At 47.1% G+C, this 27,100-nt stretch overlaps 2 protein-coding genes and 1 long non-coding RNA gene across 3 annotated transcripts in view; 2 read left to right on the top strand and 1 right to left on the bottom strand.

Moving 5' to 3' along the window:
• The window catches only part of LOC139059373 (uncharacterized), an 82,988-nt gene that overhangs the window by 26,303 nt on the left and 29,585 nt on the right, over positions 1-27,100 (bottom strand). The window lies entirely within an intron of this gene.
• On the top strand, positions 1,919-3,130 carry LOC139059465 (uncharacterized). The gene has a single exon (XM_070537892.1). It carries the CDS (start codon positions 1,919-1,921, stop codon positions 3,128-3,130), a length of 1,212 nt encoding a protein of 403 aa, XP_070393993.1.
• LOC139059721 (uncharacterized) lies at positions 4,838-6,536 on the top strand. The gene has a single exon (XM_070538159.1). It carries the CDS (start codon positions 5,519-5,521, stop codon positions 6,524-6,526), a length of 1,008 nt encoding a protein of 335 aa, XP_070394260.1. The 5' UTR covers positions 4,838-5,518; the 3' UTR covers positions 6,527-6,536.

The following is a 27,100-nucleotide window of genomic DNA, read 5'->3' as shown; positions in this document are numbered from 1 at the left end:
GGACACTTTTGCTCTGAATATAATATTTGATGAAGTTGATTAATAACTGTTAATGTAACTAGGCGAAATTAAAAAATAAGTCTGACTTGCTCCAAGCGTCGAGAAACATCTGCTCATGAGTTTTGCCCGTCTACCTGGAACTTGCCTGTTCTTCTTTAAATTTTGCCAGAACTTACGCGGGATACATGGCATAGGTAAGGATATATCAAACGCTTAATTCAAGGGCATTCAGAGCTAAACACCAGCGCCAAGCTTTGCAACATAGGTTACGCGCAGTATATCTACTAAACCTCGTGGTGTGATGGACTCCACCGCACAATTTTTAATCGTGAGGTCGAGTGAAAGGGTGACACCTCTCAACACTTGAGAAGCTTTTTGTAGAATACCATATACCCTGAAAGATATCCCAGTGCGGACTGCCCTGCCTGTGGACTGAGGGCAACATTGGACCATGTGTTGTGGGAGTGTGAAGCCATCGGCTCCTCCTTCAGCGAGGATAGGTGGGCTGCGCTCTTGGGCAGCCCCTGGCCGTCCAGAGTGCCCGCGATCGGGCCGTCAAGCTCGGCTTGGCGGTCCCTACGTGGGACTAGCCGGGTGGCGCGGGGGCTTCCCTGCGTCTTCTCTGGGCCGAAATAAAGTTATTTCACTCACTCACTCACTCACTCACTCACTCACTCACTCACTCACTCACTCACTCACTCACTCACTCACTCACTCACTCACTCACTCACTCACTCACTCACTCACTCACTCACTCACTCACGTTCATTAAACAGCGAAAGGAATTCACTTATACGAACCGTGCGCTAGCTGCATCACCGGCCTTCGCAAATTCCGCCGCCTATACAGCTTCCTCGAAGCTATAAATGATAAGCCCCCTGCTAATACGTCTTTCGTGCGCATCACAATAACTGACGGGCCCCGTTTTTCTACCCACGTGACAGCCGCGGTGCACGGCCCCTGACAGGCCACGTAATCGATGCGCCGCGCCGCTCCTGGCTTACGAACTGCGTGCCCTTGCAATACCGCGGCAGTGTAGCGAAGACGGATGTTCTGGATGGCGTCAAGTACGCCGCGTGCACCCGCCTACACTCTAAGAAAAATCCCGGGGAAAACGGGAGTAACTGCGCCGTTAGTCCTAAAAAGGGCGCTTTCGTCCCTCAAAGGACTAACTGCATGAATGTGCGTGCCGTGTGCAAATTTCGGAGAGTAAGTGTTTAGTCCCTGCTCGGAAAGAGAGCAATGGGGGGACGAACCTGGGACGAACGGCAACAGTTACTCCCCAGGCACTTCGCTGTTTTCGTCCGTGTCATGGAGCGATGCGGCGAAAACGGTATTGTCTATAAATCGTGAATGGTTCGAAGTTAGTGCATTGTCTATTGAACTACATGCAAAGCAGCACCTTGCCTCTTCCAAAATTACGTGAAACTTAAAACTGGAATGTGAAGAGGCATGCCCTTCGTGCGCACCCCATAAGTGAGCAATACACATTAAACGCGCAAGTCATTGATAGACGGCTAGATTTTCTTGGTCAATAGTATCTAAGTTCCTTCCGTTCCAAGGAGGTTGCGAACTGAAGCGATGTGTAGCGCAAACGGCACACGCTAAGTGACAGAGAAATTGCCCTTCTCTGTCGACTTCGGTGCCCCGTTTGAGCTCGCTACACGTATACATGGCGTAGTACCTCAGTTTAAATCACCCTAATAATACTCGGGCTGATTTCTTTTCGCCGTCGCTTATGGTTGCAAGTACGCTCAACGTTAGACTCTCACGGCATAGCTGGCACAAAATACGGAGTCACTTTTATATTGCCGCACTTGTGCTCCCATGCTTAACCTTGTCTAAATATCCCGTCTTGCCAACCAAGCGGTGTGGTAGGAGGAAGAAGAAGAGGCTTGTTCGAACGGCCACGTTTGCGATGAGCTCCGCTGGAAACAGCGCATCGGCCCTTGGCCGAGTATCACACCCACCGTCATCTACCGATTCCGGTAATTATAAAGTCGTTCTTCCTCGTCTACCTACTGGCAACACCGTCCTCAATTCAGTTTTCCTGCATGCTGACCTGGCAGGGCGGCCGTATCGGGCCCCGGACTTTCGCGATGCTCTCCTTTCAGTGCTAAGTGCAACTGATATCCTCGGTGCTGGACAATACCAGATGAGCCATTTGTGGTTGGTGACATGTGTTAATAGCATCGCGAAACAGAAACTTGTCGACAAAGGCGAGTTGTTGGTGAAGGGCCTCAAGTGCCTTGTCATTGACCCGGAATGCAAAAATATCAAGATGAAGCTCCTTTGGCTTCCCCCACACCTCGAACAGAGACGGATTGTTGAAGCGCTAGAGCCATATGGCACAGTGCAGTCCATCACGAGAGAAATGTGGCGGTGTGACGGCATGGAGGGCTGGCAAACGACTAACCGAGACGTGGCGTTCACATTGAAAGATGGCGTTTCTGCCAGTAATTTGCCACATCTGTTGAGCATATATGGCCACCAGTGTCTTATCTTGGTACCTGGCCGACCACCACTTTGCCTCCGGTGCAACAGAGTTGGGCATATCCGGCGACAATGTCGAACACCACGCTGCAGTAACTGTCACCGCTACGGTCACCCTGCAGATGCATGCGTCGGAACCTACGCTGACAAGCTTCGTGCAAATAGACCAGCTGAGGATGATACCATCACCGACCATCTCATGGACGTGAGCGAAGTTGTGGATGCAACTGGAGAAACACTCCCTGAGACTCATCGACAAGAACAGATTAAGCCGTTATCGGCTGACATTAGCCTCAGCCAGAAGCCTGCGAGCCAGGATGAGACTAAGACGCCTGACGACGAAGCATCTGTGTCATGGGCAGAATCGCCACCAGTTCAAGATCGCCCACCGTCAGGGGAATCTGGATCGATGTGCGAGGCCGCTAAGAAGCGTCCAGCGCCATCTGACAATTCATCGCCCTCCGGAAAAGAGGCTCGCGTTCCCAAGGTGTCAAAGTTGACAAAACCGCTCCGGGGAACGCCTACTCCTGCAGATGTCCCTTGTGTTAACGTGCACCAGAAGGCCCATTGTGCATCACCTCATCAAGAAGGGAGTGGTGCACCTCTGGAGCAGTGTTTAGACGCTGCACCTACATAGGTAATCATGGCGGGCGCTCTTCCCTTCCATTTTGGCACTTTAAATGTCCGTGGCTTACGAAGTAAGCGACGGCAAGTACAGCTTCTTCATTTGTTATGCAATAGAAAATTAGACATTGCTGCTGTCCAAGAAACAAAGATTGAATCGGACGAAAACACAGAAGTAGCTCTATCTCCATTCCTATCTGACTATAATGTTTGTGTCAGCCATGCAGTCGGCGTTTCCGCAGGCTGTATGTTATTTGTTAGAAAACATTTACCATGTGATTTGCTACATTTGTTTACAGATAGGGAAGGGCGCCTAATATGTTGCGATATGGATATCAGTGGTATGAGCTTTAGATTTCTGTGTATTTATGCTCCGACCAAGTTACGTGAACGCGAGTGCTTCTTCTTATCTCTAGAACATCATTTCTGTACTGATCGTGCATTGGTCCTCTTTGGAGACTTTAATTGTGTATGTAGCGCGCAAGATCGTACGTCACTGAAGCTGAGACATGATCCAAGTAGTGATGCATTGCAACGCCTGATATGTGATTATCAGCTTGTGGACATTGGGGAAAATGAAAAGGCAGGATGTCGATATACGCACTTCCAGGGCACCTCGCATGCAAGGCTTGATCGAATTTATGTTTCACTTAGCGCACTACCTCTTATTTATGGTTACACTGTGCACCCTATATTCTTTAGTGACCATTGCTTAGTCTCAGCATCGTTTGGCAGCCGTCGGTATCAAAGTCGGCGTATGTGCTGGGAGCTGTGGAAGTTTAATAACCAATTACTTTCGCGTGAGTGTTTCTTAAATCGTGTTACTGAACTTATAGCTCATGCGTCATGCCGCAAGGACTTGCCACTCTTTGCTGTGTGGGAATTATTCAAACAGGAAGTTAAAATGATAGCTATCGAAGAATCGTCAATATTGGCCTTTGAAAAAAAGAATAATTACAAAGCATTGTATAAACTTCTGAATGAATTGCATGAGCTTGAATGCCTACACCCGGGTCAATATATTGATGATATTTATAAGGTGAAGGCACAGTTACAAACTTTGAACGCAGAAAAATACAGAGGTGCACTAGTGCGTGCGCGAGAGCAGCGTTTCCTGGAAGAACAGCCTTGCAGTAGGGCCCTTGGTGATGAACGCCGACACGCGCTGTCGAAACAAATACTACATATAGAGTATGGTGGAATCATTGTTAACGAGCCTACTCTAATAACTAAAGCGTTTTTCGAGCATTATCAAAAACTATTTCGAGAACACAAGCCATTGGATACAGATGCTGCCAAAAAAATTGTATCGTTGCTGCCCCAGTTAAATCAGGATGATTACGATTACACAAATGAAAACATTGATATCAATAAGGTAACTTCATGCATCGATTCGTTAGCGAAGGGCAAGACGCCCGGCCCCGATGGCCTTACTGCCGAATTTTATCAGTGTTTTCGTTCCCTCTTATCACCATTATTACTTCAGGTGTACCGTGAGGCCTTGGAAGTAGGGTACCTAACCGCCACAATGTACGAAGGACACACCGACCTTATAGCCAAAAGCGATGATGAGTCTAAATTGCAAAAAGTTGACGGATATCGGCCTATCTCCTTATGCAACGTTGATTATAAAATTTTTGCTAAGGTATTAGCTAACCGTTTGCAAGTTGTAATAAGATCTGTGGTCGGTGATCATCAGAAATGTGGCATCAGGGGCCGGTCCATTCAGACGAACATTCATGTTGCGAGATCGGTGCTAGAGTGTGTAGCTGAAGGGTTTGGACAGGTGGCAATGGTACAGCTAGATCTGGCTAAGGCATTCGACAGGGTAAATCACTCATTCCTGTTTACTGTACTAGAGCATATAAATATCGGGTCCCTGCTCCTTAGAGGTGTCAGGATATGCTATGCTAATGGTTCAACGAGGCTGATAGTGAATGGCTCTCTCTCCGATTCGATTAGGCTTGTATCATCAGTACGACAAGGATGCCCCTTGTCACCGCTCCTGTTCTGCTTGTATTTAGAACCACTTTGTATGAGCATTGTTAAAGAACAAAATTTCCAAGGGTTTAAATTACTGACTAATGAGGTTCGGGTTCTTGCGTATGCAGACGACGTGGCCTTTTTTTGTACAGATAAAGAGAGTGTGAAGACTGCTCTTGCAATTACAGAAGAATATTGTGCGGCTTCTGGTGCAAGCGTTAACTTTGAAAAAAGTTCAGGTTTTTGGTTTGGATTATGGGCCACAATGCCATCACATTACGCAGGCATTCAATGGAAAGAAGATCTGCGTTATTAAGGTGTGCCTCTCTCACAGTATAGAAATAGCAACGCTCATTGGTCGGGAGAAGTTGGCAAAATTCAACGTAAAGTGAATTCATGGCGAGGGCGGAATTTGTCAATGTTCTTTCGTGCTGAAGTGTGTAACGTTTTCTTAGCTTCCCGTCTTATGTATGTGCTGCAAGTACTGCACTGCTCAAGACTTCGCCTTCAGGCACTGCATCGCGTATTTGCAACATTCATTTGGAGTTCCAGTTGTGAATCGATGCGGCGCGACAATCTGTTCCTCCCTCTTGAACGTGGTGGTCTAGGATTAGTCCACCTCTTCATCAGGCAAATTGTTTCACGCCTGTTCTTCTTTCGAGACAATGACCATCCTTTTTTGCGTGAAATGCTGCAACTCCGTTTAGTTCATTATATTCCTAATATAGTAGTGTCATCAAATGCCAAAGATGTCCCACAGGCCCCTTGGGGCTTTCTTAAGGAGGTTGTTGACACATTTCTTTTCTTGAAAGTTAGATTCAGCCTGGAGTACGTGTTCACTGCGAGTCGAAAAGCAATTTCTGCGGCACTGGTGGACTCTATTTTCCCAGATCCTTTGTATCGTGCACCTTATTTAAACCGACCTTATCAGGATGTACTTAAGCGCGTCCGAAAAATGTGTGTACCTCCTGGAGTAAAAACATTTTTCTTTAAATTACATTCGGAAACACTCCCTGTTAAAACTTGGTTGAATTCGAGGGGTTGCTTTGTGCCGTGGTCAACAAACTGTCGGCTCTGTCCACGTGCCGAAACCATAGATCACTGCTTCATAGACTGTAGGGACGCTGTATTCTTTTGGGACATTCTCCAACGGACGCTCAAAAAGGACATTGACATGACTCCATATACAATTAGGTTTCTACCGTTTAAGGTTACGGGTGGTCCTCCCTATGACATGTTCATAGTACTTGGTTTACATAGCCTATGGAGAAGTAGACTGTGTGACCGCCATGCCGAAAGCCCGCGATCTACAAAGTCCTTCTTTCGCGAAAGTGCTGCTTATGTAAGAAGTGTCTACGCTGCGCAGGAACCTCCGCCAGACTGGATGCACTTGTTGGATGCATGTGTGTCTTTGCCTGAGTTTTAAGTGTGTAGTGGTGTCCACTTTGTAATACACGTTCAGTTTTCTTTTCCATGTAATAAAGAAAAAAAAACAAGCGGTGTGGTAAAGTGGTTAGAGTACGTGACTTGTGAGCGAGAGGACGTGAGTTCGACCCCTGCTCGGGGCACGGTTTTTTTTTTCAGCTCATTAATTTTTTTTATTATGGTATAAATGCCTAATTTAATTAATTCCACCTTTGCGGAGCATCGGAACGAATTACCGTTACTCCTTGAGGACCATCGGGCATGAGCAACTGTTAGTCCCCGAAGGAGTAAGCGCATGGGGAGTAACAGTTCATCCCATGTCAGTTCGTCCCCAAAAGGACTAATGGTTGTGGCAAATCAGTTAGTCCCCAAAAGGACTAACCTCCCTACCCCTTTTAGTCCTTTATTTCTTAGAGTGTATACTTGACTAAAGACGGGAGACGAGGCTACCTGTCGCTAGGAAAGCGATCTCCTATGTATCTATGTACATATGTATCTAAGTATCTATGTATATACTCTTCTCGGGTAACGAACCACGGCGACTTGTGCACGTATCCGACATGAGCGCCTGGAGCGTTGTATACTATACACAGTATAAACTTTGGGCACAAAAGTTACGTTGTAAACTTCGCGCAGCGGGAAGCAACTCCGCGGGAAGCCTCTGTAAGCCGCCCCTGCCACTTCCACCGCGCTACCCCTTCCCAAACTGCAAAAGGGCAAGCACGTACTGCCGGTGCACATTACCACATGCAGCGAGTCTCGACGCATCCGGCGAGCCGTTGCCGCATCTGCGGAGCCCATTAATCTCTCGCCGCTGCAGAGATTCGAAACTCCACGCGAACAGCAGCACGATCGCCGAGCACACGGTAAGGGGCCGCGGGTGCACGCGCAATCTTGCTCAATAATAGGGACGTTTAGCGCGTCCGGTATCCGGGAAAGCGCGGGCGGGTTTCCGGTTTAGCGGGGGCGTAAAGGTGAGCGGCCCGATCGGTGGCGCCAGCTGGTGGCGCAAAGCTCAACCACACAACCACAGAGCTAATTACTGTATTCTGCTTAGCTGCTGGGGTAAATAGAGACGTTTAGCTTGTACGCTAATCCGGTAAACGGGAGCGGTTTGGGCGGGTTACCGGATGGTCGGGGCGTAAACGTGAGCGGTGAAGCCGCCTGGTGTTGTAGAGCTCAACCAGACAAACGCATAGCTAAAACTGCAGTAACTCACCATATCCTGCTTCGCCACTCGTGCAAATTTTTGGCAGCGGCGTAATTGTGAACACGATTACGCCACTGTCGAATATTTACCCCAGCAGCTAAGCAGAATACAGTAATTAGCTCTGTGGTTGTGTGGTTGAGCTTTGCGCCACCAGCTGGCGCCACCGATCGGGCCGCTCACCTTTACGCCTCCGCTAAACCGGAAAACCGCCCGTGCTTTCCCGGATACCGGACGCGCTAAACGTCGACAGTGGCGTAATCGTGTTCACAATTACGCCGCTGCCAAAAATTTGCACGAGTGGCGAAGCAGGATATGGTGAGTTACTGCAGTTTTAGCTATGCGTTTGTCTGGTTGAGCTCTACAACACCAGGCGGCTTCACCGCTCACGTTTACGCCCCGACCATCCGGTAACCCGCCCAAACCGCTCCCGTTTACCGGATTAGCGTACAAGCTAAACGTCTCTAATGACGCGAAACGTTTGCGCCGCTACGTAAGGGCGCGTTTAATTCGCCAACCGGTCCCCATTCGGGGATTTACGCGCTGCGACAGCTGGGCCGGCGCCACGCTCGGTGACCATAACACTCCTTTTCTCTCTCGCTCTCTCTTTCTTTCTTCTTTTTTTTTCGCATATGGCTGGTTCCTCAGTGCGGCGATGTCATTGCCACGAGTCTCGCGAAAGAGAACTGGCAGCGCAAGATCGAAATTGACAGAGCGAACATAATTGTTCGGTTATGCAAGGTACATGCAGCGATCACATGTCCATGCGCGGACGCCGCGATGTGTTCATTGTAATTATATCTGGGATAAGATAGCACTGTACCAGCAAGTCAGATATGTGTGGAAAGGGAAGGTCACGTGAGAAGGAAGCGAGTGAGTGCCCTGGGAGGACAGTAAAGCCTTCTGATCCCCTCTTCGCAAACTTTCGACCACTTCCGGCCCTTGAGCGGAAAAGCACTCCAAGCCTGACTTAAACGTCAGCCTGGCCTACAACTGCAAAAAAGGCAGGCTTCGGTGTTAGTCACAGTTCACCGCAAGCATAGCGTTAGTCATACAATGGGCTAAGTTCTCTCGTGCATGACGACTTGGCCTTGCGCCGATTGCATGAAATGTTGATCAAAGTTCTGCCGTTTGAATGCGTTCCTCGCCCATATTAATGCGTAGGCCGCTCAGTTTAGTTCGGTGGTTAATGCAAGCGCTGCTAGTACAGCAGCCTGCGTGCTTACGGCTTTACTGCCATGTCGCTCACTCCGAGAAGTTATCTGCATCGGCGTACGCATATTGCTTGCAACAATAGCTCATTTGATCCGCAGGACAATGACGCGACCATTGAGCACGGTATACGGTTGATGAGGAATCCTATACCGCTGCTTGCTTCGTCTACAGTAAGTGCGCTTGAGTTTAAAGTCAGCAAGGCTTTTACGCCAGTGGGCAGGTTGGTCGGCAGCCAAGTGCGTATAGTTTGGCGAGCGATTCAAAATTACGACGCCACTACAGTGCGCGTTTTCGATTTTGTTTAGTCAATAACTCGGGGGCCGGTGAAGGCTGTACCCATTCGGTTCGACCGAATATACCCACCCTGTCGATGTCCAGGTTGGTGGCGGTCCAACTCACATTCACTGTACTATATATACTTTTTTGCCGCGTGCATATGACACCGACGACTGGCAAAGTCGGAGCCCTTAAACAACTCCGACCCGGTTCTCAACACAAGCGGCCGATATGTCATATAGTGCCTGCGTCGGTTGCGGGCTTTGAAGTCTCCACTGCAGTTGATCGCCAGGATGCCGGTCTTGTAAACTAAGAGGTGAACACGCCTGCTTGAAAGCTTCGGAACCTTCCTACGACGCGTGGGAAAATATGACTGTTCGGAACGTTGGAGCCTGCTGGAACCTGCTAGGAAAGTGATGAAAATTATTGCAATTTTCTTAAATATCTTGTTGGCACTATATACGGTCGGATGGGTTCCACTCACCTGCGTGTCCCGCGAAGCGCGGTTCACGCGCGGGGTAGACGGACTTGTAGCGTTCCCGTATGTGCATAGATTTATATATGCAACTGCAGCAAGTTGTTATTTCATCCACTTTCATTTCCATTATTTATCATTTCTTTAATTCAATTTCCTTGGTGCCATTTTGGCTTCTTATGATATGATTACTAAAAATCGGGCCCCTCGGCCAACCCCGTTTTTTTCTTTTATATATATATATATATATATATATATATATATATATATATATATATATATATATATATATATATATACACACGCACACAGAGAAACACTAAATAGACTCAAGGAAACAGCGGCGCTCGTTGGCCGACCGCTGAGGGGTCAGGCCGCGTGCGAGGCGCGTGTCCTTGAGAGACATGCGTCATTCACCTCCTGCATACCAGAGCGGCGATGGCCAGTCCTCCTCCCATAACGGTATGGACTGTCCATTCTACCGGTGTCCTTCCTTCTTTCCCTATAGCCCCCTAACTACCCAGTCCCGCTGCCCGTAACGTTTTTTCCGTGTAGGCCTTGGCGCCACCACTGTGTAACATAGACGCTGATATGAATGATAGCCTCCTGGAGGGGTTATAGCGGGGATCCGTCATGCAAGGCTGAGATGGATGCGAGGGCATTACGTCACTGACAGACCGTGACCGGTACCGCCAAATTACCCCCCACCCCCGCCCCGCCTACCCCAACACCAAGACACAAAAAAAGACCCCCTCCCCCCCCACTGAAATTGGAACGCCGTGAGGGTGTAGCGAGAAAGAGCGGAAAACAGCCGCGCGCGAGAACGAGCGGCGGCCGTACACGTTAATTTTCGCGACCATGTTCCACAATGTTGAGGGACTCATAGTTGCCAACGGCCGCCGACTCCCAGTGCCTGGCCAGAATGTCTGTAGTTTTCGTTGTCCGCATAAGGTGACTGAATCAGTTGCACTTGGTATGTTGCGTACGTATTCGGACCAGCGATGCCAACTATATTTTACATGCATAGAAACGAAAGACCCCCGCTAGTCGAGACCATCAAAAACTCTAAAATCCGCGATACGAGCACCCAAAATCCACTAAAAGCCAGCCAAATTAGGAGAACAATCAGCGTCACGTTGTAATTATGTCTTATTGCGTCTACGTTAAAGTGTGAAAATTTACACTGGATAGAAGAGTCTGTTTCTTATCGTCTATAATGGATCGAATAAAATATCTAAATTATCAGTAATAATGAGCGCTTTTTTGCACAAATGTGAAGCGCGAAAACGTATTGAGAAAACGTTTTGCTAAGCGCAACTAAAAAAAAAAAACCTTCATGAACTACAATGGGGGAGGAAGAAGCAGAAGAGATGCGGACGTGCCCCTCATCGGTTCCGTCTTTTTTATATGATTCCGCAGGCAATTTCGGCAGGACCACGCATTCAAGCACATCATCGGAGTCTTGAAGTTAACAAGAATCGGTGGGTATATAGCTTTGGACAAGGTGGGCCAGCATTTTTTGGACTTTTGTCAACTTTTTTCTGTGCATCGTACGTGGGCGCCCCGCTGGGCCTAACGCCGCGTAGGTCTAGCGAGCTCGCCAAGCCGGCATGGCTGATACACGTATGGACGACGAACTCTCCTTGCAGACCCGAGTCGGCGAGGAAAGAATGGGTTGGCAGGTGGTCACCAACCGAAGATCGCGATCTGCGTAAAATACATGGGGAGCTGGTGGAAACGTCAATTTGACCCAAGAATTACAAGGAAAGGAGAACGCCAACAAAGGTGCCGCCGGGGCCGACAAGCTCAAGCGCCGCATTGTGAAGGCGTCAAGGATGCCGCAACTGCCGGAGGAGAACAGGAAAATCATCGTTAGGCCTCGGGAAGGCCACAACCTGAACAAGGTCAGCACTACAGCTATTGGAGAAGCGATCGTCGAGGCTGCTGGGCTTACAGCAGACCAAGAGAAGGAAGACATCGTCTGCTCCAACTTCACACAGAATATCGTGGTGGTTAGTACACCGGACTCCGATCATGCCGGAAGTAATGTGAGAATCGAGTCTGTTACGGTCATGGAGGCGGAATATGAAGTGAGCGCTTATGAAACGGCCCCCTACTCGACGTGCAAGGCGGTTATTAGAAGATTGAACCTCAATGACATTCAAAGTGTGATCAAGAAAAAGGTTGTTCATGAATGCAACCCAACGGCGTTAGCTGCACTGCGTATCAAAGCTACGGACTCGGTTATTGTGTTGTTCGACGGATTCAGGGTGCCCAATTTCATCAATTATGGGTCAACCCTCGTGAGGTGCTATCTGCACAGGAAGCAATTCGACGTATGTTACGCATGTTGGAGAACTGGACACAGATCAGATGTTTGCCCCACACCTGATGTGCAGGGGATGTGGTATGCAAGACCCAGGGGAGGATCATGTCTGCTCTCATAAATGCAAGTTCTGCGATGAAGATCACCCCACAGGTGACAAGGCTTGCAAGAAACGGTACCAAATACCGTATGTAGTAAGAGTACGAAAAAGAGAACGCTCCAAAGTGGAGATCAAGATGGAATCGGCTCAACCGACAAAGGATGATGACAAACGGGCTCGTCGCGGCATCTCGCGGAAGCTGCGGAATCTACGGAGCGCATAGATGTCAATTCCGAAACTTTATGGGTACAAAATTTTCATAAACTTTTGATGTGGAAGGTGCATTGACATTTCCAAGGTTGCGCTTTAGATTTTCAATTCCACAACTTTGTGGGTTTAATGTTGTTATAAACATTCGACGCCAAAGGTGCATTGACTTTTCTAAAGTCGTACATCGGAACATAAAACGAGACAAGCCAAGTCAACACACTATCAGACAAGTTGACAAAGCACACAGCGAGATCCGATGAGTCGAAGCGTTGTGGTGGTTCATTTGTGCCGTCATGTAACATAAAAACATATCAAACTTTTTTTTTTCACAAATGCCAAAGCATCCACGTCAAGACACTAAAGCCAGCAAGGTTAAGTACGCTATTATTTCTTTTTTTTTTCTACTTTGACTTTTAGTCGCGAGGACACATTGAGCTTCTTCAACTTTTTATTCTCGCTACCCTACCCGCGGGCTGCCAGAGCCAGCCAGAGCGCATGCGTTTTTCTCAACCACCCAGCAGTGGGGGAACACGGTGGTCGTGCGCCCCGACCACCGCGCGGCGCACTTCAGTGCGCGTTCGGTTTTCTCTGGCCAAGTGGAATTTCGGCTGGCAGAGTTTTCGACACTTCCTGGCTAGCAGACGAGAGAAAGAAACAATACTCTCTCGCCGCCATCTCTGTGGGAACTCGATGGATTGCAGCGCGTTCGCTTGAGCTCAACCTCTCTGGAAGGTCTTGTCTCACTGGTGTAGGATGCCGAGCAGTACGCGTATGGTTCTCGGTGGACCAAGCGTCTCACGTTTTCTTCGATATTCTTTCGGTAGCCACATTAGGTGCACAAAGTAGGCATTCGATTGTGGCCAACACGTTTTCTTTTGTTTTTTTTTTATTCCAGTGCCCCCGCCCTACAAAAGAAAAAAAAAGAGACATTATTGTGGCACAGCGAATTGCTGGATGGTGAAAGTTCTATTTTGGTATTTTGGTAAAAGAAGCCAACATTACATGAGGACCGCTAATGGGCTCGCCGCCCGTGAGAGGACAAGTTATCCTGCTAGGCAGCTCGGCAAACCACTAAATTTAGCGGGAGAACGCCGAAACTGGCAACATTGATTGTGACATGCCTTTTTGTACGACGTGTGTCTCCGACACACTCTGCGACATCATTCCCACATGATTTTTCATGATACAGACTTTTCCAGTATTCCTGCCCCCGAGACAAAATAAGGCAAATAAATAACGAAGAAAGAAATCTGTGGTTCTCCTATTATTATTATTATTATTATTATTATTATTATTATTAGTAGTAGTAGTAGTAGTAGTAGTAGTAGTAGTAGTAGTAGTAGTAGTAGTAGTAGTAGTAGTAGTAGTAGTAGTAGTAGTAGTAGTAGTAGTAGTAGTAGTCATGCCTTTCAAGCAGTGTATAAGGACAGCTCGATGTCATTGATTTTGGCCTCAGTAGGCGTTTGTAGTTGTATGCAACAAAATACTCCTTTAAAAGTTGACACAACTTGATCTGCACCACTCTGTCACAGCGCTGATAAGAAGCTACCTACGCGGCCAGCACTGCTACGTTAGCGTAGATGGTCAGTCGTCAGAACTTTGTGCGCTTACAAGTGGAGTTCCTCAAGGTCTTTCCTGGGCCCTCTTTTTTTTCTCGCTGTTTATTAACAACGTTTCGGCAGTCATTCAAAACTCTTCAATTTCGTTATGTGCTGATGACGCGAAACTTTTTCAAGCAGTAAAAAATGTTCATGATGGCGCCGCTTTTCAGAAGGAAATTGCAAATTTTGCGTCATGGTGCGCTGAAAACAAGCTGGTCATAAATGCATGAAAAACGAAAGTTGTATGCTCCACGCGGAAGACTAACAGGACTTTATTTCTCTATAGCGTTAAAGACGTTCTCCTGCCAAGAGCTCAGGAAACAAAGGACCTTAGAGTGTGCTTCGATAGCTCTCTGAGTTTCCCGCCCCACATCAACAGACGAGGCAGCATGCACTTCAAACGCTCGGCACAGTATGTCGGGTAACGAGATACTTCAAACAATCTGGGCCATTTGTAACTTTATATAAGGGCATATACCTTCCAGTTCTTTAGTACGTCTATGTGGTTTGGGGCGGTACATGTAGGCCAAATCGAGAACTTCTCGAAAATGTGCACAAAAAAAAAAGTTCACATCCATGTATAAACATCGATTCTGTCAAAAGCCTTCCATCTCCATAGAGCTAATAGAGGCACTCACGTTACCTACTCTCACCTGTGGACGCAACAAATCGGATGTTCTTTTCCTTCACAAATTAATACATGGAAAAATCTGCTGCTCGCACTTGCTTTCTAATCTACGCTTTTACATTCCGCAGAATGGCACAAGGAAACAGCGCGCCTTTCAGCCTTCAGATTCTTGTGACCCTCTATCAAGAGCGCAGGCGACATATAACGCCCATTCAGAGTGCCTAGATATCTTCATGCCTAAATTTAATATTCTCCTGAAAGAAGTTGCAGAGGAATTTCAATAACTGAACAAAAACTCTCATATCTGCTGTGTGTTCCGTCATTCTGTTATCCTTTCTTCTGTTTTTCAGCTCTTTCTATGCATTCTCTTCGCGTACGCATTTTATGCTCTTTTAAAATCTGTGTTCGCGCAATTCTTCTTTTTTATGTGTGCGCGGGTGTGAGCTTGCATTGTTCTTCCTGCGCATTGTTTCGCCGTGTGCGCCAACACCCTCGAGGTTGTTCCTGGGCCCTTTAACAAACACCTTTTATTGATTGATTGATTGATTGATTGATTGATTGATTGATTGATTGATTGATCCTACAATATTTAAAGAGATACACAGTAATGAAGGCTACCGCGCTGTGCAGTCCGACCTATTCTCATTCTATGAATGTTCGCAGTTAAAGGGGCTCACAGAAAACCAGAACTTTGTCATATTCGCGTAAAATCCATGATATCGTCTTTCTGTATTGTGTTGATATCATGCAGTGTTGACGAAGGTTGTTGGAAAACGTGACCTCGATGTGCTTTTTGATAATGCGTTAAGCTTCCCCCCCAACTCCAAGCTCATAGCACTACGAGGGCCGCCCGAGCTCGGTTACGCGTCTACAGACTTACAAGAGATTTCCGTAATCCATTTACCTTCCTCAAATTGTTCACGTCCATCTCTCTCCCGCTACTTGAATGCACCTCATTGATGTTGAATGCCACAAGCAATTCACATAGGATCTTTACATGATCGTGTGCAAAAAAAATGTTCATGAATACCTATAAGCTCAAGTTCATGAATATCTCAAGCACCAACAACATTTCAAGTTTGAATAATTATCCTACTCTTGTGTCACTTTGCTGCAGACACAGTCGTACTGACGTCCTCCCTTTATATAACATCATTCATGGAATCATTACATGTTCAGATCTACTTGCTTCTGTTTCCCTGCAGGTTCCAGACTGCCAGGGAACACTGGTCTTTCCACGTTCCTGCCTCTTGCAGCAGACACTCGCCTTTCCAAAGAATGCAGAATAATTACAAGTGTAATTTTCTCCACCTTGGTAGGCTTTCAAAAGGTGTTGTATTCTTTCTATTCCGAGCTTCGCACTTTCTCTTGAGCCCTCTCTCTTGCTTCACTCCTCTCCTGACTTCTCATAGTTCACTCTCTCTGCTTGCATGCATGTTCTCCGTCTCTCAATTATGTTATTGCTACATTGTTGCTCATTATGTAGCTGTTGTCCAGTTATATTTGTTATGTTGGTTTTCTCAGTCTGTTTTTTTATCCCATAGCTTTAGTCGTAGTCGTAAACATTTCTACCTTTATTGCTTTTGTTTTTCAGTGCATCAGCACTCGGACCTCAGGGCTTTACCTGGGCACATTAAACGAACTGGTCGTCGTCGTCGTCGTCGTCGTCGTCGTTGTTGTTGTTGTTGTTGTTGTTGTTGTTGTTCATCTACAAACACATATAGTACCCCAAAGAGCGAAAGGTAAGACAAATGAGATAAAGAAAGGAAAAAAAAGAAAAGGAAGGCACACCACAACACATCACACCATGAGCCATGGGCAGAGGCCAAACAAACAAAGAAAGAAACAAACAAACATGACCGCAGAGTGCGAGCATTATACAAACAAGAGTCTAGTTCCATAGTTGACAAGAATTCCAGCACAGCTATGCGAACCTCATAACGAGTTGAAGCACGACCTAGCGGAAACAATATATCAGTAAGCGCAGCTCGAGCAGCTTAAGTTGCTCGAACTTGCTCAGCAGCACACGGCAACACTTGTTGAAAACTGGCCATTCCAACAGCAAGTACTCAGCCATTTCGCTGTATATATAGTGTCAACAATCTGGGCACGAAGGGCTCGGTCTATGCGTTCTTGTCGGGGAAGGCGATGTGACATTAACACACTCCATGCGGAGCTTGAACAATAGAGACCTACTGCGACGGGTTAAAGCACGGTCAGATATTAATCTAGGCTACGATTCCTTGGCGACGCAGTGTTGGCACGAATAAAGAAAACTAGCATTACCCAAGATGTGACGACACTGTGACAGGAATGCGGAAACTTTCTAGAGCTGTTATTCGCCAAGCAGCATCTGATGTCATGTATAATCGTAAATGAGAAAACGCACAACCCGTAACGGGCACCACGTTCATAATTGAAGCAGTTGTAAAAAAAAAAAACGACGTGAAAATTCCGCGCTTACGGCTGCAGACGCTTCCTACACCATTATCAAGGACAGACGCTGTGAGTGGTCATCGTTTACTTGCTCAAACCAAGACTGAAATTTTGTGGAACAACCCAATATTCTCCTACTGCCGTCTCCACTAGTTGGATCCCACATTGAAGCAGCAGATTCCATCGAACTTCTCCCGCCGTGATGCAACATTACAGCGCCGCCTCTGCGTAGGGATGGCTTTTACGAAACCCTACTCATTCCTTATTGGAATGTCCGGCACATCGATTTGTGACTCGTGCAGATGTGAAGCGAGCACGTGTCGTGTTTTTGTAATCTCTATGAGATCTAACGCGACGTTCTTCTGAGGGTGTTAAACCGATGAGATAACAGCCCATTTTCAGAGACTAAGATTCTCGGACCATGGCCCCACGCGTCGCAGGCTTACAAAGCGACGCAGACACTGCTACTTTCATCAAATCGAGTGGCCTCAGTGACCGATTGCAGGCGTGAAGTTGTGGACAACCGCGCGTATTCACACCAATAGTACCTTCTTCCTTCGCTCTCCTTTCTTCCCTTAACCCCTTCCCCTGTGTAGGGTAGCAAACCAGACGTGCTTCTGGTTGACCGCGTTACCTTTCCTTCTTTTCCTCCCCCTCCTTGTGGTCGCTCTACTCCGCTGCTCGCTTGGACGCATTTGCCATGCACTTCTTGGCGTTGCATCTAATGAACATCTAATGCATCTCTTTTATCTTGAATTGAGTCCGCTCCTATTTCATTTGTTCCCGGTATCCCTCTTTTTATGGTAACTAAAACAAAGAGGTCACCTAAGCAAATATGCGGTGGCTACTGTAACGTTTAACTAGACGCCCTTCCGACAACACTGTTACCAACAACATGTACCATTAACTGGTGGATGTCAGTAAAAAAGGGGGAAAGAAAGAAACATTAAAATGTCAGTAGAGAGAATCATTAAGCAGTCCGCTGCAACACGCGAGAAGTCGTTTGGAACACTGTCAAAAATATGTATATAAAAAGCTCCAAACCTAAATTTCACCAAGAAACACCGGAAATAACCCTCTCCCCGCGAGTTTTGCTAGATAGGAATTCCGAGAACACAAAGCGCCGGTTACCATTAGTTTTTGCGCTATCCCAGTCTTCAAAGCTGATCTCCCTCAGTTCTGCTAAAGCGAACACTTGGTTTTTCATATTTTTTTTTCTTCCCATTGTTCCTCGAATAAGAAGGTCGTTCGCCTCGCCGAATTCTTGTCTCAAACACGTCGTAGAATAACGGCACTTAGCAGCCGCATAAGATTAGCGCCGCGACAATAGAGAAAGACAATGCACTTCATCCGTTTTTTAAAGTTAGTGAAACACATTTTGTAGAGTGGCGGTGAGGATCGCACAAACTGGATATCTTCTTTTCATGATAAAAGACCGCTTGGGCTAACGATCGGCCACTTTATAGTTGAAAGGTTTCGCCATTCAAGGGATTTGAATAATGGCTGTGGGATAAAATCAGCATGTATCGCCCCACAAGTTCAAAGCGCGCATTTCCATTAACGCAGTTTGTGCCTTACAGATGGTACATGCCTGGGATTCTTTACTATGGACAGATTGTCCAGCTTTAAGCTCAAACCATTACTTCGGGCATTTGCAACGTTAATCAAGATAGGCAGAAGGAAAAGGGTACAGTGCTTTCATGTCGGCACAGTAAATTAAGTTTGTTTTTGTTTGTTTTCTATTTCTTAAGGGCTGCGTTCATACATTTTGCAGCATGCAGGATCTTCTCCGCGCGCGGCCCTTTGCCCACGCTTGGCACGTACACTGTAAACAAAAAAACACCCAGATGGGTGTTTTTTGCTTGTCCTCTAGCGCATTCCCTTTCGTACATCTTTTTTCTCCCATTGAATGGGCGTACGATAAAACTCCCGTTGACGTGGGCATTAATTGGGCACACAACGAGGGTACCGTAATGCGCCCACTTCACCCCCATTTGACTGGGAGGTTCGCCGTTTATAAACCGTCCCGCTGAAACATCTGGCTTGTGAACGCTAAGAGAGTGCGCGTTTCACTGCCGCATTTAAATCAGTTTAATGTTACGACTCGATATAATCGGTGATGTTGCTGGCTCCGAAATGCAAAGCAGTTTATCATTTGCTGTGGTGATCGAAAAACGGCGAGGAAACACGATTGTGTTAGCGTATGCAAGCGACTGGCGGAGTCTCTCTCGTTGAGAAACAAACCGGCGAAGAGACGTCTTTAGTCGTGCCAGTTTTTACAGTATACGGCATGCGGTCAGCGTTTAGTGTCGACCATCTGCAGAACAAGGCTAGCTTGTTATCATGCTCGATAAACAAAACGCGTCGTAAACGACATTTTAAAGAAAACAAACAGAAAAGCCCTTTTTTTTCTTTGCTTATTTTACAAAGCAAGGTTTTAGGAGCGTGGTAGACGCTCCAACGCACGTCACTTCTTCAACCTCGTCATCGTTTGAAAACTCGCCTACCTATAGCGCTGCCGGTGTTATAACAGTGATGTAAGTGATCATATGCCTATCTCCTATATGATCGAGAGGAACAACCGATTGCTGACATGATCATCACCATCCTATTTTTCTGTCCACTGCAAGACGAAGGACTCTCCTTTCGTCTCCAATTACCCCTGTCTTGCGCCAACTGATTCCAACTTGCGCCTGCACATTTTCTAATTCCATCACTCCGTATAATTTTCTGCCGTGTTCGACTGCGCTTCCCTTCCCTTGGCACCCACTCTGAAATGGTCCACCGGTCACCAACGCTGTGCATACATGGCGTGCCAAGCTTAATTTGCTTTCCCTCAATGTAAACTACAATATCGGCTATCCCCGCTTGCTCTCTGATCCGCACCGCTCTCTCTTCCTGTCTCTTAATGTCACGCCTAACATTTTTCGCTGCATCGTTCTTTGCGTGGTCCTTAACTTGTTATCGAGCTCCTTCGTTATCCGCCAAGTTTCTGCCCCATGTTACAGCACCGGTAGAATGCAATGATTGTACATTTTTCTTTTCAACAGTGGCAAGCTACCAGTCAGGATTTGGTAATCCCAGTTGTATGCACTCGAACCCATTTTTATTCTTCCGTTAATTTCCTCTTCCCGATCAGGCTCCACTGCGAGTAATTGACCTATATATATAAACGCACTCCTGTATAGACTCAAGATGCGGACTGGCGATTCTGAATTCTTATTCCCTTGCTAGGCTGTTGAACATTATCTTTGTCTTCTGCATGTTAATATTCAACTCCACTCTTACACTTTCTCGGTTAAGGTACTCAATCATCAGTTGTACTTTGCCCCCGGTGTTGCTGAGCAGGACAATGTCATCTGCAAACCGAAGCTTGCTGAGATATTCACTGTTGATTCTCAATTCTAAGCCTTCCAAGTCTACTAGCTTGAATACAATTCTTCTAAGCATGCAGTGAATAGCATTGTCGAGATGGCGTCTCCTTGTCTGACCCATTTCTTGATAGGTAACTTTCTACTTTTCTTGTGGAGAGCCAATGCAGCTGTGTAATCTTTGTAGGTATTAACCATGATATTCCCGTATGCCTCTTGTACTCCTTGATTATGCGATGCCACTGTGACTGCTACTATCTCAACTGAATCAAATGCCTTTTCATAATCTATGAGGGCCATATAGAGAGGTTGATTGTACTCCGCAGGTTTCTGAATTGGCTGATTGATGACATGGATATTATCCATTGTAGAATATCCCTTCCTGAAGCCAGCCTGTTCTATTGGTTGATTGAAGTCAAATGTTGCTCTGCTACCATGGGAAATTATCTTGGTGAATATTTTATGCAGCACTGAAAGCAAGCTAACTGAGCTATAATTATTCAATTCTTTAATGTATGGATTCGTATTTCGGGTGTTTCAACGAACATCTTCAAAAATGTTTAAAAATTGTCTGTGGCAAATAGCACAATTCTAGACCGTACACTAGTCTACACGAAGAGGTGGACATTGCTTGCACGGAAAACTGATATGCATAATCGACCACTTAACAAAAATCACTAATTAAGTTTTTATCTAATTACCTTATGGGACGTATTACAATTTACAAATTCTAGCGGGGGAGTTCGTAGGCAGGTCCACTTGGAACAAATTCTCAGGAGGACACGTTTCGAAATATTATTTCCCGAACTTTGCGTAGAAATGCATTGGTGTTCCAGCTATATTTGAGTTTTAATGCATAAAACGACGCCTTGTTAAGAATTTTTACTGCAAGTTTGACGACTCGATCATCTCCCCTAAATGGTGTCATCCAGACAATGCTTTTCAATTGGATATGTCTTGAAGTCTTACTCGCTAGAATTGGTAAATTGCAGTAAATGACATTGGTCGAATACTTTTAAAGTTAATTAGTGAATGTTTGTTAATCAGTCGACTATGCATCTCAATGTTTTGTGTAAGTAATACCAACCTCTTCGAATAGACCACCTCATGAACTGGAATTGCGCTATCTGCAACAGGCAATTAAAAAAAAACAAGAATTGGAAGTGTTCCCTGAAACGCCCTGTAATGTTAGCATTCTTCCAGCTCTCTGGCACATTGAAGTCGTGAGGCATTGCGTATAAAGGGCCTCAAGCTTTTCAAACATGCTATTTCCTACATCTTTGCTTAAATAAATTCTTATTCCATTTTTTCCTGCCGCTTTTCCTCGGCTCATGTCTTGCAGGGCCCTTCTAACTTCATCGCTAGTTATAGAAGGAGCGTCTGCAACCTGTTCACCGCTAAAATCGAAGTTTTGCTGTTGTCAGCCGCTAGAATTAAACTTTCTCTCTAAGTTGCAACCAATTCCATATAAATCGGTCCAGGGTCTGTTTGATAAAAGCATTTGTGCGTCTTGTATGCATTTGAATAGGCGGCATCGGAATTGGTCCCGAGCTGAGGCTTCCCGTTTGTACCGGCTGTTTTTGGACACGACTTGGCGCCAATTTGAACCGTTCTTCAGAGGGACATGCACTCATTGACAAGACTCCCTCTGGTCACGGTGATTACAAATGACAAATAATGTTGACAAGGCGCCGGGAAGATCGCAAGCGTCCCGAAGAGGTTCGAGTCGTCAACGCATTCGCTTGCGATGTTGGGTGCCGCGTGCAGGGCCGGTCAAGGTATACGCCGCACGGGATATGCGCCCACGATTACGCAGCGTCTACGAATGCGAAATGAACTTTTTAAAATACAAAATGTTTATGTTGCTTATTAATAAAAAATACACACAGTGACGGGTGAGAAACGCACACGTCAGCGCCTCGCAGTCGCAGTGGTTCGTAGGAGCAACAGGCCACGGCAAGGCGTTGCACTCGTTATCTTTGTGAAAAATGACGAAGGCTTGCGTGCGACGGACTATTAATCACGATGCCCGAACGTCGCCTCCTTGGTAAATGTAATTGGTTCCGCCACGCAACTGACGTTCTCGTTTTCTTCTTTTTTATTTCCGTTTTCTCGATGCTACGCGAGCTACGTGAATAATCGATTAAAAAAAGCTTATCTGAGCGTGGACTACCACCATACGGAGGGTCGAGCTGAGAAACACTCCTTAGCTTTACGTCGCTGTATACTTTATATTTTATTTCTTTTTATTTTTGAACAAGAACGACAGTTGGGCGTGAATTTGTGATAACTGTACCGGAACCGACAAGGCAGCCTGAATTTCTTTTTTTCTTTTTTTGTCTTTCGAAACATTCTCGATCAATTTGCTGGGAAAGGCGAAGGGAAATGGGAACTGGAATTACTAGCGCACGACCACCTGAATTCTACTTTCGATCGTTAACTTTTCTTTTTTTGTTCGCTGCAGAATCATTTTTACGCCTACGCACAATCAGTGTCAGCCAGGAGGCGTTTGAGCTTGAAACTAAAACACGTTCACACCACCCGGTATATGCGGACGCGACCAAAAATTGCGCACATCGAATGATAACGGGCGAGCGCGTCTATAAATCAACGTTTACTTGAGCCAGGTTAACCATAGTATAACATGGTTAACATGTATAACCATAGAACACCTCACGCAAAAGCGGAAGGCAGTGAATACAAAACGATTAGACGACATAAATAAAACGAAGCCCGCTACAGACGAAACCCGCTACAGATGGGCGGAGGCAAACAAACGTGTAATATGAACGTACCAGAAAATCAAGACAGGCAACCTTCGCGTGGCAAACATCAAAAATGAATAATCAGCACACCTGTGCACGCACACGTTCTCTCTCTTTCTCGCATGAGCCCCACTCACACATACACGCACACGAACGAACGAACGAACGAACGAACGAACGAACGAACGAACGAACGAACGAACGAACGAACGAACGAACGAACGAACGAACGAACGAACGAACAAACAAACAAACACACAAACAAACAAACAAACAAACGAACGAACGAACGAACGAACGAACGAACGAACGAACGAACGCGCACACTATCATCGACAGTTGCCTCGGAGCTTGGTGTCAGAGATTCATCGATGACCAAATAGATCGTTAAGTGAGGATTAGAGCGAGGAGTAACCAACTCCAGTTTCAAACCGTATACGATACACGTTCGGTCACGCTACGGCACCCATGCCGCATTGCATAATAAAACACCTGCGAAGCTGCGCCAAGAAAGAAAGACCAAAAACAGTTCCAACTATTGTTCACTCCGAACACAAGAGCACGTCGATCGAGAGCGACGCGACGAGTGACGCAAGATGCACACGTGGACGAGAGGACGAGACGGCTGTAACGATCGAGACACTCGCTCTCCGTCGCTCACGTCGACGTGCCCGCCTCTCGTCGCAGTATACAGTTACGCTGGTGAAGGTGTCGTGAAGGAACAACACAGAGGGCGCACCGACCGGGTCGAGAGGCGTTGTTCCTGCGTCGAACGGTGAAGAGTTTCCGTAGCCGGAGCGCGACACATGATGCGCTCATTCAAGAATGCCTCGCAGGCAATACCGAGTAATCAATGCGGGGCAGAGTTTCAGCCTGGCTCTAACGTTTCGACGAGGCGCCTTCGCACCTGGAGACAAATGCAAGTTGAGACCCCCTCCCCAACCGTGGATGAACAGCGCGCCAAGGCGAGGCACAACAAGAGCGACAGGACAACGCGATGGCCGTGACAACCGTTTCATTTTGTCGCGCGATAGGCTGCCTTAAATACACTTATGTATATTAGGCTTTAGGAAACAACGAGAAAAAGGAAATGGACAAAAGTCACGACACAGAAAAAAGTTCGCTTGCTAGAATTGCGCCTGCAAGTCGGTTTTCAAACGGAGCACGTTGTTCAGACATCGAGATATATGGTGTCGCGGGAAGTCATCAAGGCATTTTCCACAGAAGAAAGGAGAGAGGGAGAGGAACTTTATTCAGAGAAAGGTGGAGAGATTGGTCTGAGTGATGTGGCTCTAGACTCCTACTTGACGACGCTAGTGAAGGCGCGTTTGGGGAAACGACAGAGAGAGAAAGGGTAGGAAGATGGCATAGCGAAGATAATAAATAGCTGCTGTACAGTTCCACTTCACTTCTGCGACTTCCACGTACATGCTTCACGTACATCCACCTTGAATGGCCTTGACGGAGAAGTGTACAATCTATTGGAGCGTAGCCGGGACGCAGCATGCAGCCTATGGTGTGCGCGATTTGCAGATCCCTATCGTTGCTCGAGTGTGAAATGTTTGTTAGATTTACAAAAAACAACTGGCCGCAAATCGGATACCTGCGGCCAGTTGTTTTTTCGTCCACGTTAGTTTCCATTTATTTGGTGCCGTTGTTTGTTGGCTTCTTATGATACGACTAATAAAAATAGGGCTCTTCGGTTTTCTGCTCGTTTACACGCGCGCACACACACGCATACACACACACGAATATATTATATATACTTGTGCGTGTGCGTGCGTGTGCGTCCAGAGTGCGAACTTCTCTCCTTCCCGTCATACTTCAGTACGCTTTTCTTCCTTCCCCAGTACAGGGTAGTCAGCCGGGCTCAGCCTGGCTAACCTTCCTGTTTCTCTCTCTTTCTTTCTCTTGTGGCGGCATGCAGATGAAATAAAGTTTAATAGTGGAAGTAACATTAGCAAAAGATGACAAACGTAAATTAAACAGCAAAAGTCATATTTTAGGACGTATATTTCGCTTTCAACAAAAAATTCTCACACCAGACAGGAACATTTTTGGTGATTCAGACGTCGTATGGAATCGAATCCCCCCAAGTGATCGCTCCGTTTAAACTACAGCAGCCTCTAGGCGTACAAATTCTTGTAAACAGGCTGATTTAAGACATTCAGGGCACCAGCTCTAGTTTTACGTGTAAATATTGCAAATTGAAATATATTAAGTGGAAATGATTATTAGATGAACAATTTGACCCTTCTTGTACTTTTTATATGACGTCAGGCTACAGGGCATCTGACGCTATCGAAATAATGGTACTCCGTAGCCTGTCAACTGTGAAAGAGTAATGATTCTAAATGCGCATTATTGTAGCGTATAGAAGTGATCTTTCCAGACATGTAGGATATCATCGACTCCATGAGAGAGCGAAGTAGTTTTTGTGGGGAAAGGAGGAAAGGCAAGCACTATCTTCTGCAACCCATGCGGGAGCACGGCACAGCGCCAGCAGGGTGAGGGAGATTGGAGTAAAGGAGAGAGAGGGTAGGAGGGAGAAAGGTAGAGGGTCGTCCTAGCAGCATCCGAGCAGCGCGGCCGGGAGGGCCCAGTGGTGGTGGTAGAAACATTTATTGGGTTCGACCGGAGGAGTAGGCTGGTGATAGATCGTATAGGAGGTGGCCCAGCAGAAGCGAAGTAGTGGCGGATCAGGAAGCCCGAGGCGGTGGGATGGCCGTTAGGCTATTCGCCTTTGTAGAAATGTCCTATAATCTCGCCGAGAGCCCCGACGAGTCGAGGTACTCGACGACACTTAGGAAGGCTGGTAGCTGATTACGACAGGGGAAGAGGATATCTTCCTGTCGTGAACACGGGAGCCCCAGGTGGTGGAATTCCTGCAGAAGTCGGCCGCGGTGCTGCAGGTGAGCAGGGCAGGCCAGCAGGAGGTGCTCCAGAGTCTCTGGTTCGCTGCAGGAGGCACAGGCTGGCGAGGTGGCTTTCCCAAGGCGGTGCCGGCGGGCTGCCGTCCAGTAGCAGCCAACTCGAAGTCGGAGCAGCAACGAGGCATCCCCTCGTGGGAGGCCGTGTTGTGGAAGAGGCCGTGGAGGCCGGCCCAGGGATACCCGTTTGTCCGGGTGGCAGGTGATGATGTGCCGTCGCAACCTGTGTCTCGAGAAGTCTGCGGCCGTTACAGCAGGGCTGAGGGGGACGCTTCAGTGGTGGGCACTCTTTGCAATAGTGTCCGCCTCTTCATTGCCCGGGATCCCCACGTGTGCCGGTAGCTAATGCAGGGATAGTGAACATCCTGAGTCCTGAAGGGTCGTTAATCTTGAAGAGAGCACAGCAACCCTAAGGCTAACCCTGTCAGGGCTCTGCAGGCAGAGCAGCGCCCCCTTGGAGTCGCAGAAGATGGCTGCCGGGGTCGCTGGTAGCTCCTCTGCCAGTAGGTCCACAGCAAGGTGGAGTCCTGCTAGCTCAGCTGTGGTAGAGCTTGCATGTCCCGGGAGATGGCACAGCTTGCTCTCTTGTAGGGCCGGTGCAACGCAGGCTGCTGTGGATGAGCCGGTCTCCGGTATCACGGATCCATCGACGAAGATGTGAAGGTGGTCCCCAAATCTCTCTTGGAGGAGAGAGGCTGCCGTCTGCTGTAGGGCACATGTTAGGGAACGATTCTTCGAGACACCTGGCAGCTCCGTCGAGATAGGGATTCGTGGTCGATGTGGTGAGCGAGGCTGTACAGCGTTTGCAGGCGTGTCCCTTATGACTTCCTTATAGAGGCAACATAGCCGTCCCATGTGTGATGCTGGCCGTAAGCGTAGGCGGGTCAGGAGTGCATGACCATCTGCGGCATGGTGTAGGCGATCAATGTGTCGTAACCCCTGTTGCAGGAAGAGTAGTGACAGGGGCCAGGCACCTGCCTCAGCAAGAGTAGCGGCCACTTGTGAGGTTCGAAGAGCGCCAAGACAGAGCCGTAT

This window comes from Dermacentor albipictus, chromosome 4, assembly GCF_038994185.2.
Source record: "Dermacentor albipictus isolate Rhodes 1998 colony chromosome 4, USDA_Dalb.pri_finalv2, whole genome shotgun sequence".
Lineage (NCBI taxonomy): Eukaryota > Metazoa > Arthropoda > Arachnida > Ixodida > Ixodidae > Dermacentor > Dermacentor albipictus.
The sequence above is the reverse complement of the archived record's forward strand: the minus strand, read 5'-3'. Positions and strand labels throughout refer to the sequence as shown.

What these genes read in the sequence shown, in the direction of transcription:
- LOC139059465 (XM_070537892.1), top strand. Translation starts at nt 1,919, where the DNA reads ATGAGCTCCGCTGGAAACAGCGCATCGGCCCTTGGCCGAGTATCACAC.
- LOC139059721 (XM_070538159.1), top strand. Translation starts at nt 5,519, where the DNA reads ATGTTCTTTCGTGCTGAAGTGTGTAACGTTTTCTTAGCTTCCCGTCTT.